This window comes from Camelus dromedarius, chromosome 3 (genome assembly GCF_036321535.1).
Source record: "Camelus dromedarius isolate mCamDro1 chromosome 3, mCamDro1.pat, whole genome shotgun sequence".
NCBI classification, from domain to species: Eukaryota; Metazoa; Chordata; class Mammalia; order Artiodactyla; family Camelidae; genus Camelus; species Camelus dromedarius.
In genome coordinates this window covers 27353339-27369719 of record NC_087438.1, presented here as the reverse complement: position 1 = coordinate 27369719, position 16381 = coordinate 27353339, and the positions used below count along the sequence as shown (strand labels likewise).

The window sequence follows — 16381 nt, the reverse complement described above, 5'->3', positions numbered from 1 at the left end:
TAGTATCTATAAAGTTGAAATCACTTATCTTTCCTCCTCAGGCTTATTTCCCAACACTGCTTCCCAAAGACAGTCTCCGTCATGATTTCACTGTGATTCTCTTGGGGTTACTTCTTTACCTACCAGCCAGGGTGCATTCTGCTCATCCTGACCTATATGGCCAGGACTCCAAATCCCAGCAGATGGAGACAATGATGGCTCAGGTTGAGTCACTCATTGCTGCTGACTGGATCCTTCACCTCCTATCCTGATCTGGCCACTGATCTTGGAGATTCACAGTAGGCTTTGTGTGTGTCCAGAACAGACACAGCCTACATGGTGGGCCCAAGCCTTCTGTTCCCCGGTTCCCACTTGGTCTTTTCAAGCTGAAAGGACTTCCCCCAACAAAAGACACTTCAGGTCAGTCTTACTGGATTCAAGAGACACAATCCTATAAGGAGAAGCCAGGAGGAGAATTTCAAGGGCTCTTGACTTTCCTCTCATGGGTTGCAAATCAAACGCCTCCTCTGGCCCGGTAGGTGACTTTCATGAGCCAAGTGGTTATGGCAAACTACATAGGCTCCGTGAAACTCCGGCTACTTGTTTTATCAGGAAATCAGACTTATCAAGGAAAGCCACAAATCTGAATGAATATGTAATATCACTCTAGTTTTCCCATTTCCCCATTTTTTTGTATTTAAATTTTAAATCCTTCGAAAAGCGTAAACAAAAGTACAGCAGATAACTCTATTCCCGTCACTGGATTCACCCAAATGCTAACATTTTGCCACATGATATGTATGCATATAAATGAGTTCCTGAATCATTTGAAAGGAAGTTGTGCAGATCATGACAATTCTTCCCTAGAAATTTAAGCATCTACCTTCTAAGAATAAGGGCATTCTCTATTTTAACCCCTAAAAAAAAGTAACAATGGCTTTATCATTTAATTGCCCGTATTGAAATTTCTCCAATTGTCCCAACATTGTTTCATAATTTATTTTTGTTCAACTCAGAATCTAATCAAGATTTACATATTGTATTTCATTGCCATATCTCTTTGGTACCTTTTTAATCTAGAGGAGTTTCCTTCTTCTTATATTTTTCAAAACTATTTTTTTGTTTCATTTTTGCTATTTTTTAATTGAAGTATAATCAATTACAATGTTGTGTCAATTTTTGTGTACAGCATAATGTTTCAGTCATACGCATACATACATATATTCCTTTTCATTATAGGTTACTGCAAGATATTGAATACAAGTCCCTGGGCTATACAGTGGAAACTTGTTGGTTATCTATTTTATATATAGTAGTTAGTATCTGCAAATCTTGAACTCTCAATTTATCCCTTCCCACCCCATTTCCTCCCTGGTAACAAGAGGTTTGTTTTCTATGTCTGTGAGTCTTTTTCTGTTTTTTAAATAAGTTCACTTGTGTTGTTGTTGTTGTTGTTGTTGTTGTTTTAGATTCCACATGTAAGTGATACGGTATTTTTCATTCTCTTCATTTGCATCAAAAATATTTTAATTGTTGGTAATGAATATGATTTTAATGAATTTGTGTATGCATGTGTACTCACCACATACTCACACATAGGCAACAAAAGTAGGTTCAAAGGCCAGCTTCATGCTGTGGGGTATCTCTCTGCACCCAGGTATAGTCTGTCAAAGGTCTCACTTCCAAAAGCATAGTCAACATGATGGTCTTTGTCTTGGCCCCGTATTAGTACATTCACTTATCAGGCGTGGAAAGATGAGAGAGAAAAATTCCTTCTCTCGTTGCTATTAACTTTCAGCCTTAGCACTGATACTGTGCTAGCCTCTGAGAATGAATTAGATGAGAGTCACCTGAGAGAGAGCGACTTAGAAGTGCAAGTGGCTGGGCTCCACCCCAAACCTACTCAATCTGGAATCACTCTTATTTTAAAAGCACCTCTGTCACTCCTCAGAGCACTAAAGTGCGAGGGCTACAGTTCTAAAGTCACACAGATAAATTAAGGGTCAGGCCCTGCCCCTGGCAAGTTCTAGTGGAACCGTTACCCCAAAAGGTAAAGACCCCAGTTCTTGTCATACCGGAAGTGTAAGTTTACAGTCGGGAGACGGTACGCTCCTGCGTAGCAAAAGATTTTAAAAGATTTATTTAGAAAAGGAAAAGTACACCCCCAAGAACAGGAGGCGGGCTGATCCAAAGGAGGAAAGGCAGTGGTTTTGGTCTCCCCTTTCTCTTACACTCTCACTTGGAGGTGGTCTCTTGATTGATTGTCAGCTCTTGTCCCTGGAACGCTGAGTCATGTCTGGTCCCTTTGCGCATGTCCTTACCCAAGGTGTACACAGAAAAACCCAACGTGGGGGAGCAGGGGGAACTAAACTGCAGTGTTAATTATAATACAGTGAACACTGGGTCATGTCCCGTTAAGTCCTTTCTGCTACCACACAGTTGTGGCTGGCGGGGTCTCACCGGTTTCTTGCCAGCACTCATGTAGAAGTAAAGTCCTTATGCTGGAAGCAGGCATGCCGCCATCTTCCGGCCCATCCTCCCTCTCCTCCACCTGTCTGCCCGGGGCCCCCACCTGCCTAACTAGCTAACAGAACCAAGACAGGAAACGTTACCACGGGAGGCAGTAAGTACTCTGGAAGCCCAGAGGGAAGGTCAGAGAAGGCGTTGGTTGGGGAGGTGAACTCTGGAGGCTGAAGGTGAAGGCGGGGTTAACCAGATGAAGAGGAAAGGGAAAAGTATGGAAGTGAGAGACACAGAAACTACGCTGTGTGCACCTGGAGGTGTGGCAAGGTCTGACGAAGGAAAGCCCCGCACACCAAGTTAAGGAGTTTCCATGTATATTTTTTTCTGAAGGGTTGGAGAGCCACTGAAGTGCTTTAAGCCACCATGATCCAGTTGATCAGAGGAAGGGCATGCTTGACAGGCCTGAGAAGAGAGCACTTAGAGGCAGAGCAGCTCTGTAAGAGGCCACTGCAGCTACTGAGGCAGGAAGTGATGAAGGCAGTGGAACGGGGGACAGCGGGATTCAGGAGACACTTGGGACAGGAGCACCAGGACGTGTGGTGGAGATGTGAACTTGGGAGTCAGAGGAGAGAGACTAAAACTGATCCTGGACTCATGCTTCAGTCTTGTGTGTTTGGGTGACTATGGTGCCTGTTGGACATTCAGGTAATAATGTCCCTTTGGTGGTTACCTGGTCAGGAGAGCAGAACCAAGAGCCTCAGACCCAGGAGAGACCCAGGACAAGCGATGCAGCTGGGGCAGAATGTGGTGAGGAGTCAGGCTTTGGCTCCAACAGAGGGCTTGGCTGGATTCACCTGCTAAAGAAAGGAGCTGATAAACCCATTTGAATGGGTGGAACCAACCAGTAGGGAACACTGGTTTTGTTTGTGTTCCTGTGCCCTTTGCCTTCCACCAGTGCTATGATTTCCTCTCTCCACTCTTTTCTCTAGTGGTCTCCACAGTGGAGGGCCCTCCAAAGGAGGCTTCAAGACAGTTTATTGAGCATCAAGAGAAATTGTTAAAAATGTTTTTAACAAATCTCATCTTTTCTATTTTTGTTTATATTATAAATCATAATGCATAAAGTATATTCCCAAAGTAATATATATGTGTGTGCGTCTAGATAGTTAGACAAGATTCACCAATAATTACCCAGATATCAGGCACACATGCTCAAATATATTTTATTGCTAGCTATACGCAATGAAAAATCTTGAGTGACCAAGCTTCCGTGTGACAGAACTCAGGAAAGGAGAGATTCCAGAGTGAGAAGTGAGGACGTAGGTTCAGGTCTTGCATGTTCACTACTCAAAGGTTGCTGGTCTCTTTCCAAAGGTTCTGCCCACTGATAGAACCCCACGGGGCAGAACCCTCAGAAGTTGTTCAAGTCACTTGTACCTTTGCCTCTTTTGAATGCATTTTTAGAACCCAAGAAATTGAGAGTTGCAAAAATCTTTAATGTTGATCAGCTAAATTTCTGCTTTCCTAAGAAGCAACAAAAGGTAGGTTAGAGAAGAAAGTTGGTGTCAGAGGGAGAAAGAGCCTGGAGCCTGTCCTGAATCTTGCAGGTTGTAATGTTTCTCTGATTCATGTGCAAGAGTTTTGAGGGGAAGGAAGGGAAGTAGCTCTTAAAGTCAAAGAAAAGAAGCACAACCTCTTTCTTGGCTTCTCTCCTATGTGATCCATCCTCATCCTGATCACCAGGGTGTCTGGACACAGGGTGGTTTCTGACAGCAGGCAGTGAACTCCTTCTAGGAATACGCATCTCTGAGAGCCTGTGGTCATCGGACGTTGTTGGCTTAGAGACAGAAGTCCTGACACCAAGTGGATGTCAGTAGAGCGAAGGAGAGCTTTCGGAAGGGCGTGGACTCATTTGTGCTTCATGTCCTGCTCCTTAGTCTGGAGCAGTGCGATGCTTGGGCTCCCGTCCACGGCACTCCTGTGCTGCAAGGGCAGAAGGTTGAAGCCCGCCGCATCGTCTTCACACTACACCCAGATCCTCCTGGGAAAGGAAGCCGTCAGGATAGTGCTAAGGCCTAGCTCTAGGCCAAATTATTTTCATTCACGAACACATTCATGATTTGTTTTCTGAATAAGTCACTGGAGGCTCTGTGTGGCACAGCAGGGATGGCGGAGCCACCAGGACCAGGTCATGTCTCCTGGATAAAGGGCTGGATTGGCCATTGGCTTTGTGGCACTTACTCCTTTAAGAACCAGAATATGAACTTTATCATTTTTAAATTGACGGGAAATGCATATTATAATGGTAAAGTGTAAGAACAATAATATGGATCATACTTTACTTTAGAAACAGAAAAGCAAGCACGTTCACAAGCCATAAGTATAAACAGGCCAATGCTGTAAATAGTCATTATATCAACCAGACAAAGCTGAAGTAAAAGGCTCCCAACTTGGGGTACAGGTGAGGATGGGACGAGACAGGGACAGTAGAAGAATTTGTCTGGACTAGAGAGACACAAACTCTGACGTCCTTCTAAATGGGTATTGATTTGGGTAGTAATGAGCTGACTTCTTCGATCCTCATCCCATAAGCACCCCCCTCCACTCACTAATTTTCCTTTTATGGTGCTTTATTTCCTTGTGTTATGCAATAGAATTGCTCAGGATGGGGAAGAAAAAGCCTTGTATTCAAGTCCACAAAGAATGAGCTATTCATTGAGACCTTCATCATTTGCCTAGAATTGCCCTTGCTGGGGGAGGGACAAACCCTAAACATTTCATAAAACATCCAAAAGCACTGAGGTGTGAGCCATGCTTCTGTAGCCGGTGTAATGTAAGATCTAACATTTGATGTAAGAAACCTTTGAATGATTTTATTTTATTTTGTGGTTCAGGTTTCCTTGTACTTTATGAAAAGCTTTAGGGAGTAGCTGCAAAAATAATGAAAAGTAGATATTCAAATTCTAACCCCATATTACGTTATTGCTTTAAAAAAAAATGCAAGTAATTCTTTCCAACGCCACCTTCTGTTAACACCATATCAAAGGAATGACATGTGAAGACAAATACGCACCTCATATTTTGTATTCTTTCCGTTAAACGAAGGGGGAAACTGCTACTGCTATGTGGTGTCTTAAAAGTCTTATGTTAAACTGCTGGTTCAGAAAATTGGTCACATATATCCAGAGTCCAGAAAATGCATGTAGCCAGGCTACATATATCCAAGTAAAAGAGGTTTATTATACCAAAAACAGTGCTCTTGCTCTTACATCTATTGATTATAAGCTAAATAACATAGAGGACACGGGGAGAACCAAATGGGATTTTTATCATCATTACTATGTTATTGTTATCAGATAATAATAGATCGTTGCACATATTTTCCTTTATGAGGAAAGACTTTATAAAAATAGAAAACAATTTCGTGTGTATTATTACATCATGATAAGATCAGCCCCAGATAAGATAGATGTGGGTAAGGGTCACAAGTGTCTACCCTTCCATTTATTTCAGGAGCACAGTATCATGTCACTAGACTGGCCTCGTGGCTTTTTATTTGTTTTTATGAAATCTTCAAAGCTTTTCAGACACTACCAGTAAGCCCAGCTACCACCCAAATCTAATAAAACGTTTCATTTTTTCAGTAAAATCTTTCTAAATCTTTTCAGTAAAATATTTCTTCTCCCCTCTTTTTGGAAGGCAAAATTGATTTTTACCCCTCAGAGGTGTAAATTGCTAGACTCATCTTCCCCTGGGATAAATGCATGAAAAAAGCTGCAGTCCCACCCTTAAAGAGCTAAAGGTCTAGAGGGAGAGACAGACTCGTCTCCAACAATTGAAAGGTAGCACAGAAGCCAAAGGAAGGATGCCTTCTCCAGTCTTCGGGGACCGAGATCGGAAGTTGGTGATAAATCTACACGGGGCTTTGAGGCATGAGTAGGAGTTATGCAGGTGAAAAAAAAAGAGAGGAGGTATATCGCATGAAGACGGGGCACATTCTGGGTCTTGGCAGATTTTCTTTTGTTTTTGGAATCAGAGGGAGTTTGGTGGGGGCAGAAGAAACGTAAGACTGACTTTTAAAAAATTGACATTTTTCTCCTCTCTCTCTCCCTCATAACCATACCAGTAAAGGATGGTAAAGCTGCTTCCTGGTGCCAGGGCCCAGCCTCCTTCTAACTCTGGCTCTGCCATCACTAAGGTATTACCAAGCCTTGGTCATCAAAGAACAGAAAAGCTCCGCCCTCACAGCAGGGACAGAGGCTGGCTGGCCCCAGCTTAAAGCACTACCCAGAAGTCTATAAAGCTCTTCGGCCTTGAGTCCACTGGCCAAAACTCAGTCATATGGTCACAACTAGTGGCAAGAGGGACTAGAAAATGTCCTGTTCAGTGTAGTCATGTGCCTGTCTAAAAAGCAAGAACCCTCTTACTACAGAACGGGCATTCCAAGCTTCTTCTGCAAAGGGCCAAATGGTAAATATTTTAGGACACAAACAGTCTTTGTCATGTATTGTTATTGTTATTCTTCATCATCTTCTTTGTTTTCCTTACAACTCTTTAAAGAACTTGAAACCCATCCTTAGCTTGAGGTGCTGCAAAACAGACCATAGGCCAGATTGGGCACATGGGTCAAAGTTTGTCAACCCTGAGTATGGAAGAAGGGACAATTATGTAAGGGGGGAGGTGACCATCTCTGGCATAACCTCTACAAGATTATAAACAACTCAGAGGAATTCACCTTTCTAGTCCAGCACAGTGCTTGGCCCACACTTTAGGTGCTTAATGTGTATGACTAATGAATGAATGAATGAGTAGAAAGAAGATAGGGGAGGGTCATTTAACAGCTACGACTTCTTAAAATCCCATCTCGTCCCAATGGTAGTCTCTTAACCTGGATTGTCATTTGAATACTCCATTTACTCCAGGGTTTGAAGAAAAGTCTAACCAAGCACAGACAAGAGTGACTCCATGGGCTTTCCACCCACTGCACCCCCTTGAGTTCAGTCCAGCAGCCCACTTCACCTCCCAACCACAGATGCGATGGGGTCCCAAATTCTCCACATGTTGGAGTGGACCTCCCTAGTGACAGCACCCCCATCCTTGACCTCCGCTGCTGGCCGACAACCCCAGGTGTGCAGGCGGATTACAGAACCAAAGGTCTCCCAGGTTCTTGACAGCCATGGTGGTTTTGTTCTTTTAAAGATCATGTGCTTGGTGGGAATGTCAGCAGAAATATTCAGGCTGAATAGACACTTCTGAGTTCCCCTCTCTCCTCCTTCTTACTCAATATCCTGAGGGCATAATAGAACTTTTCTGTCAAAGTCAGCCTGGTGGGGTGGGGTGGGGGGGGAGGAGGGGGAGGGTGGATCACTCAACCGTTCCCCCGGACGTCTTCCTGCCAGGGCTCAGAAAGTGCCAGAGTGCTTGGATTCTGCAGGCCGAGCAGACACAACAGCCAACAGTGAGGAGGGGCCCAGCCCCCAGCCCCAGGAAGACCCGCTCGGCATCCTCCCACGTCATTCTGCATGAGTCAGGTAACAGCTCGGCCCAGGCTGCCCCTTGCCAATAAACGGGCAATTTTTTACAGGAGGAAAAGGGACCACCTCCAAATCCTGGCAGCACAGACTGTGCTCCCTGGAATCATGGACAGAAAGGCGTGTTCTGTTGGCAAAGGGCAGAGCGGTGGAGATCAGACACTGCAACTCAGCCTCACTGCAGCCAGAAGGGCCGTGAGCAGATAAAAGTGTGTCTGTCACTTGCTGTTTCATAACTGGACAGGTCTTCTCACACAAACCTGTTCCAGCCTCTGGTGCTCCTGGTATCAAAGGAAGCCTTGCAACAGAACCAGAATCACACTCCTAACCGTGCACGGGCGATTGATTTCACCTTGGCTCCTGACAGGCTCACCCTTTGGAGGAAGAGGAGCAAATTCCACTTTCCCCACAGCCTAAGATCTGGCAGGAGGTGGAGATCCGTGTGACATGTGTACACAGACTAGGGCAAGGGGGCTACACTGTCATCAACCCTGCCTTCTTAGAAGGAAGCCTGGCAAACTGGGACAAATGATGACAAAAGTCCACAGGTCATCTGAGGAAATCTTTCAGGGCGACCAGTAACTCTAAAATGGGGTTGGAGCCTTCTGCCCTCTTGTGTGAATTGCTGCCTCTTGTGAAGAAGTCACAAGGCCTTTCCCCCACTCCCCCTTTGAACTAAACTTACAATGAGGTAATTAAAAGAAGAAAGTGGGCCTTTTACTCTGCCTCCTACCAGCTGTGTGACTTTGGGCCAGCCAGTTAACCTCTCTGTGCCTCAGTTTCTTTCTCTAAAAAAATGAGGACACTTATATAATAGTACTTAATTCATAGAGCTGTTGTGAATATAAAATTATACACACTTATTGTGTACTAATATATAATAATAAATCATAAATATTTGCATTTGAAATATTTTGGCATTAGAGGTTATTCTGTGTAGACAAATAGATGGGTTTATGATCACAAGGCAAAATCTTGGCTGTGCTTTTCTATCCATGTTGTGAGACTGTCAGGGGAGATTTTATGTTGCTCGAAACACGTGCACATACAGGGTGAGGCACAAACTTCAAATATTCTAATGTCTCAAGAAATTAATGATAAATGAGAGGGAGGAGGACAAGTTTGTTTTTCCAGTGAAGCCACATCTTTAAAACTGCTCCATTGAAGGTGGTCATAAATATCAAAGGAACTGCGATGTATACAAGGGACACCCTGGAGAAGCTGGCCTTCTGTTCCAAACAGAAATGGCTGGGAAGGACTCCATTTCTCTTGGGAAATTATTTTCAAAGTTCCCATCCATGCTGCCTGCTTGTCATTTCCATCCATTTATCTAACTCCCAGTGGGCTTCAAATGCTTCCCAGCTCCTGCGGGAATCCAGAGGCCCCTTTCCTGGACCCTGGAGCTCAATAAAGCTGGTTTCTGGGGAAATTCACTTTTGAAAGTTGGGCTGCCTCATTGAGCAGTCACATTGCCACCTAGTGGTGCAAAGACTAAGTGCAAGTGACTGCTTTGAAGCTTTTTCTAGCCTTGCTGTGCCTCCAAAACCATGTTTTCTTTCCATTATTGGAACCCCATGTTAGCAAGAGAGAGACAGTTAGAGGGAGTAGACAAAATCCTTCATTTGTCTGAGGCATTAGCAGAGGCTTTCTCTGAGTGAGCATTTCTAAGAACAAGAATGTGGGAGAGGACTGTGGCTCACTGGCAAGGTTAAGGCTGTGGTCCCAGAGATTGTGGATAAGACTATGGTTCCAAAATCAAGATCTGAGTTTGAATGGGGGCTCTGCCAGTCACCATCTGTGGGCCTTAGGTGAATTACTGACCTGCCCCATGCCTTAGTTTCTTTATCTGTTCTTTATCTGCCCCATGCCTTGGTTTCTTTATCTGTAAAATGGGGAGAACAGTAACTTCTTCATGGTGTGTTATGAGCACCTAGCACGGAAGGCAATCCACAGCATTATCTATGGTTGTGACCGCTTTTTCAGGGGAAGGTGTGATCGGAGCTGCTATCCCACAGGTCAGGCAGCACAGGACAGTGGAAAGCCCAGTGGATAAGCCAGTAGGAGACCAAGATTTTGGTTCTGCCGCTAAGTAGCTCTGTGACTTTGGACAGATCCCTTGTCCTGTTTCCTCTCTGTAAAATGAAGAGCTTGAATTTGCTGACATTTAAGGTTTTTTTTTTTTTTCTTTCTCAAACATTGTGAATCTAAGGTAAGCTGTCCCATTAAAATTGGCCCACCTTGAATGCCCATTTTGACCTTTCTTTTTACCAAAGCCCAGGATCAAGCATGTCCCAAGCATTTATTTCTATAGTTGCTGTCTGTGAGAAGTGGAGATTAGAATTGTCTCTGTACCAACCACTAGAAATAGACCAAGTATGTGTTTGGGCAGGAATGAGAATCCAATAGGAAGTCCTAGAAGTTGAAGAATATTCGCTCATCAAAAGCTGATCTGGGGTTTCTCTGATACATTTGGAGAATTCGGGACTTGTGTTTTTGTTCATTTGCTTAGTGTGTGTGTGTGTGTGTGTGTGTGTGTGTGCTTATCTCTGCTAACCAGCCTCCCAACGTGAACAGAAAACCAGCAAAACCACTGAGCTGTATAAATTCAATATATACTTTATAGTATTTCCAAGTCTGTGCCACCAGTGTTGGTTAGACTAGTACCTGCCCATGGTCCCAAGAGCGGCTTAAATGCCACCAAAGCTTACATGCTGCATGTGACTAACTCCCACCCTGTCATTCCAACCCAGCAGGGATGCCTTACTCTGGGGTGGTAACAAATGGTGGCCCATAAAAGGTAATCATGAAACAAGACTTTCTGCCTTTCATCCTAAACTTCATCCATGCGGGTGCTTGGACACTTACAGAAACAAGCACAAAGGCATTCTGGACCTTTGTGAGTGCGTGTTAAATTCTCATGGTTCCCATAACAAATGATCACAACTAGGTGGCTTAGAACACCAGAAATTTATTCTCTCACAGTTCCGGAGGCCAGACTTCTGAAACCAAGGTGTCAACAAGGCCATGCTCCCTCCAAAAGCTCTTGAGGAGAATCCAGTGTTTGCCCCTTCCAGCTTCTGGTAGCTCCCAGCATTCTTTGGCTTGTGGCTGAATCACTCCAAGCTCTGCCTCTACCTTCACTGGCCTTCTCCTCTTCTCTTGTCTTCTCTTCTTCTGCATCTTTTTTTCAAACTTGTTTTTTATTGAAGTATAGTTGATCTGCAATGTTAGTTTCAGGTGTACAGCAAAGCCATTCAGTTATACATATACATACTTTTTTCAGATTATTTTCCATTGTATGTTATTACAAGAAATTGAATATATTTCCCTGTGCTGTACAGTAGATCCTTGTTGTTTATCTAGTTTATACACAGTAGTGTGTATCTGTTAATCTCAAACTCCTAATTTATCCCTCCCCTGCCCTTTCCCCTTTGGTAACCATAGTTCATTTTCTATGTCCATGAGCCTATTTTTGGTTTGTAAATAAGATTTGTGTCATTTTTTTTAGATTCCAAGTGATATCAGTTTAATTATTTTTGCTTTTATTTCTATTACTCTAGGGGCTGGTTCAAAAAAATATTGCTGCAATTTATGTCAAAAAGTGTTCTGCCAATGTTTTTCTCTAGGAGTTTTAGAGTATCTGGTCTTACATTTAGGTCTTTAATCCATTTTGAGTTTATTTTTGTATACGATGTTAGAGAATGTTCTAATCTCATTCTTCATGATCGCTGTCCAGTTTTCCCACCACCACTTACTAAAAGAGGCTGTCTTTTATACATTTTATATTCTTCCCTCCTTTGTTGTAAATTAATTGACCAAAAATGCGTCGGTTTATTTCTGGGCTTTCTATCCTGTTCCATTGATCTATGTGTCTGTTTTTATGCAAGTACTGTACTGTTTTGATGACTGTAGCTTTGCAGTATAGTCTGAAGCCAGGGAGCATGAGTCCTCTAGCTCTGTTCTTCTTTCTCAAGATTGTTTTGGCTATTTGGAGTCTTTTGTGTTTCCATGTAAATTTGAAAATTTTTTTCTTCTAGTTCTGTGGAAAATGACAATGGTAATTTGATAGGGATCACATTGAATCTGTAGATCGCCTTCTGTAGTATGGTCATTTTAACAATATTGATTCTTCCAATCCAAGAACACAGTGTATCTTTCCATCTGTTTGTGTCATCTTCAGTTTCTTTCATCAGTGTCTTATAGTTTTCAGAGTACAGGTCTTTTGCTTCCTTAGGTAGGTTCATTCCCAGGTATTTTATTCTTTTTGATGTGATGGTAAATGGGACTGTTTCCTCTGGTAATAAATTTTAAGCTGCACCCAGGTGAACAATCAACGCCATCCCTGGGAGGGGGTCAATGGAGGAACCAGAATGATGCTCCAGGTCCCTGAACTGACAATCAGATGACTCTAGGGGGCAGCTCTTTGCAGGAAAGAGACCTAGTATCTACTGAAACACGCCACCCCCAGACCAAGACACAATTAGAGCACCATCAAACAAAAGCAAGCAGAATTGTTTACCTGTCTTAGTTGTTTGTTCCCCTTTCCAGATTGCCTGCAATGCTGCAAAGTCAATCAGGATGTTCTGGCCAGAGTCCTACACCCACTATGTCTTGTCCTGGCTCCTTGCTCATCTCAGCAACTATGAGTAGAATAAATGTTAACACATCACCTGCAATGATTAGGGATTCTCGGACAGACAGTTAATTACTAGGGTTTGGTAGGAAATTTTTTGGATGAGAATAGGAAACTTTAAAAGTTTTGTATGTGAGCTGAGAACTTAAACTCAAAGTACTAACTATGAAAGAAAGAAAGAAAGAAAGAAAGAAAGAAAGAAAGAAAGAAAGAAAGAAAGAAAGAAAGAAAGAAAGAAAGAAAGAGGGAGAGAGAGAGAGAGAAAGAAGGAAAGAAAGCAAGAAAGAAAGTCATGACTCTGTGGTGTATTGGGGCAAACATAGGACTTGGAATCAGAAAACCGGGGTTTAGACAGCCTTTCTACCACGTGCTTGAACTCAGTTTACCTTTCTGTAATAGTGACACTTAACCAAGCTTTGGGAGGATCAAAAGAGATAGTGTATGTGAAATTTTGTCTTTAAATGGGATTATCAATTCTAAAAACAGAATCAGTAGTTGGTGTAAAATTCCAAACTCCAGAATTTTTTTGGCCAAATGTATGGGTGTACCTAGGACACTATTGCGATCACTTGTATCCTGGAATAAGTGATCTTAGTAAAGCACAGACTGTAAGCCAGGCAGGGGCAAAGGGCCACGTACTAGAACCGGCACATAAACAAGGAATCAGCAGCACCCTCAGGAGAGCAGGAAGGGATGCACGAATGAGTGGGCGAGTGAAAACCCAGGGCAGCTGAAGCCACCCAGCTCCTTGGGAAGAGGAGGGCACCTGGGGAAGGAGGGTGGCAAGGTGTTAAGAGCAGGATATACGCCAGGGAAAGCCTGAAATTGAGAACATCACAGTTTTAATGAGAAAAGGTGCAGCCAACAGTGAAGAGCCCCACGAAGTCAAAGGGAGAGAAATTGCTTATTTCATGGCAGAGTCTTCTTGCTATGACTTATAGGAGAGAAAATGTGAGGTAAGAAGTGTGAGATGATTGTATGCTTTCATCCGGATTGTGAAATACTGAACACATTTTCTTCAAAGTTCCAAAGGAGAGGCAATGACTAGGACTGGGTTGAGGAGGAGGATTCCACAGTCATATTTTGTAGAGTGGGGTTTCAAATACCACCCATCTGTGTGTGTGGAATCTTCCAGGACCCTCCATTTCTAACGTCTAGTTTCTACTTTCCTCAAATCACACTCTGGATCCTGCTCTGACTAGTGGCCACCCCATGTCTTGCTGGGCTTGTTGCAATCTTCCTCTTCTAAGAGGTTCTTCTCACACAGAACTTTTCATATGCTGGGAAAGAAGTTTCTAGAAAACCCCACAGATGGCCTATCTTCTCACCCCCACCCGCTCCATGTAGACCATACACTTTCAGTTTCTAACTTCTCGTCAAGGGCAGAGAGGAACCAGGCTCGGTGTCAGTGTGTGTTTACGTGCGTTGAGAGGGAGGTTTAGGGGAAAAAGAGAGCAGAACCTCCTATTTCATTTTTTTTTTCCTATTTTATTTTGATGTCAAAGAGTAGCTTTCTCAGCCTTCAAGGATGTTTTATTGCAAATTCCACATGTTTTTAGCAAAATGACTTTTTCTTTGGCTGGTTTAAACTATTTTTATATGAAAATAGAATAACCCTAAGAAATAGTAGATGAAAATAAGATCTCTTTGAGGTGACAGCATTAGAGGCACAAGAAAAATGAAAGGGCTTACACTGTATTATGGTGTGTACATTAAGTATTATCCTGAGAGCTAAATAAGCATCAGGAAGATGTCTATGAAAACACTTCAATTATCTACAGGTTCATTAGACACAATGTAAGTTCCTCAGAGAACCCTGACTTGGTATATTTAGCTGATGCAGGCCAAGTGAAATACATCCTCAGCAAATATAAGCTAAATTTGCTGTAAAAGCTCTATAAAATAGAGTAACAAAAACGTATGTTTTTGTTCAGGACTGTTTGTTTTTCTGTGCTTTCTACATCCTATCCCCACTTCCTTAGCATCAAGAAGTCAAACACTTACAGTAGAACAAATTTCAGAAACACATAGAAACTCATATGTAACTTCTCCATCCATTTACGGTCAAGCCATCAGAGGCCAATGCCAAAGTCAAAAGTGTACTTGTGCAGGAGCTATCTGGTAGGATAACCAGGAAGAGGTTTGAAGGTTCTATTTCGTAGAATGGTGGTGATTTTCAAGCCTGGTCTTTAAAGACGAAGGGTACACCAAAGTCTAGCTGATCAGTTCACCTGGAGAGTTCAAGGTGACGGAGCACTTGGGGAGTGGGCCTTCGCTGTCTAAGCCTTCCCAGGTGCTCAGCTACCTTGCTTCCTCTCCTTGTTCACCTGGAAGAGAGAACACAGTAGGAACCGAAAGAGCCCAGAGCAGCAGGTGCCTGAGATCCCAGAAGAGGGGACAGTGCGACACAGTGACATCTGCAGAGGTTTTTCTGCCCAGGCGCTCAGGCCAGCCTCCTGCGGGGAGAGGGTCACGTTCATTTGTGTCGAGAGAAGCCATGCACCCACAGCTCCCAGAGAGGCCCCACTTGTGCTAGGTGCTTTCTTCTTACTACATCGTACCTTGCAACGTGAGGCTGGGCTTGTCTGCAGTTCCCTCTCCACCTTCACAAGTCACTGACAAAAATGCAAGGGGTTGTCACAATCAGGGCCACTACCACTGCTTCCGCTGCCCGCTCCTCCAACCTATGCCTTTGCCTGGTCTGCAGCGGCCGGCTTCTGCCCTGAGAACTCAATTTGTGGTGAGAGGCACCTTCCCACATCCTGTTGAAGAGGGGCCTGGTGCTCCCTCCAGCATCACAGGCTCAGCCAACTGGTATCCATCACAGCCCTTTTGTGATGAAGGAGACGTTCTGTTAGAGAGCTCTTAAGAAGAGATTCATGACTGGGATTCAGCGCTCTTTAAGAAGATAAGGAAATCCTTTCCCCAACTCTCAGTTCTATGATCAACCATGGAGAAATTCAAGTAGATTCAGCCTCTCAGCCAGTATGTTTAGTAGTGATTGTGGAAAGAAATGTACCAGGCATTACAGAAGTGTTATTTGGCGGCAGAGGGGTTCTGTTTTTGAAGAAGAAAAATAAAATGAGGTCCCTGCTTTTACATCTCCTTAAGGAAACAGAGTATGCACATTAAGTACATAAATTATGGTTCATTAAGTCCCTAAATATTTAGACAGCGTTAAGGGGGTGAAAAAAGTTTTGTGCAGTTTCATCGTCTGTAGTGGAACTTGCTCTCTACCACCTTGTGAAGTGCTGTCTCAAGTACTGTATTTTCAGCCAACTTCCATTGACTCTATCTTGACAAGCAAAAGCAATTAGGGTAGATTTATAATGTCATTTCTAACAATAAGGAGTTTTAAGAAAGTTTATTTTCTGATGAAAACAATTCCCTTTTCCCAGTTTACTGGGTATCGCAGATCAAGTCCCTTGAAAAGTTGAAGGCAACTTATCACTGTGTGTGTGTGTGTGTGTGTGTGTGTGTGTGTGTGTGTGTGTGTGTGTGTGTGTGTTGGGAAGTTGGGGAGGCTTGGCTTGATCATGAGGAACACATCTGTTATTTTCTTTAATCTAGGCAGTATAAATCAATGAGGCTGAATACTACTATTGCTCTATGAAAGTTTGAACTGCTTGAGTCTATTCTGAATTTTCACAAGCCTGCTTTCTACATCCAGGATGGGAAATATATCTGGGGTACAGAAGAACTTTCTATATTCTCAGTCTTTTTTTTTTTTTTTTTTTTTTTTTACACCTTCTGGTCAATCCTTGGCTGAGTGGAT

General features: G+C 43.2%; 1 protein-coding gene and 1 long non-coding RNA gene across 4 annotated transcripts in view; one reads left to right on the top strand and one right to left on the bottom strand.

Annotated features, from left to right (window-relative positions):
• FYB1 (FYN binding protein 1) overlaps positions 1-16381 on the top strand; it is a 139396-nt gene that overhangs the window by 30710 nt on the left and 92305 nt on the right. For 2 of the 3 annotated variants that reach the window (XM_064480258.1, XM_011000633.3), the window contains exon 2: positions 7842-7973. The exons of the other annotated variant lie outside the window; for it this stretch is intronic. In XM_064480258.1, coding sequence (XP_064336328.1) covers positions 7965-7973 — 9 coding nt within the window. In that variant the 5' untranslated portion in view covers positions 7842-7964. The remainder of the gene's footprint in view (positions 1-7841; positions 7974-16381) is intronic. 3 annotated transcript variants of the gene reach the window in all.
• Positions 10946-15447, bottom strand: LOC135319488 (uncharacterized). The gene is made up of 3 exons (XR_010378145.1): positions 15168-15447; positions 12493-12613; positions 10946-11192 (listed from the first exon to the last, which is right to left on the bottom strand). It is a non-coding gene; the product is annotated as an uncharacterized LOC135319488 (long non-coding RNA).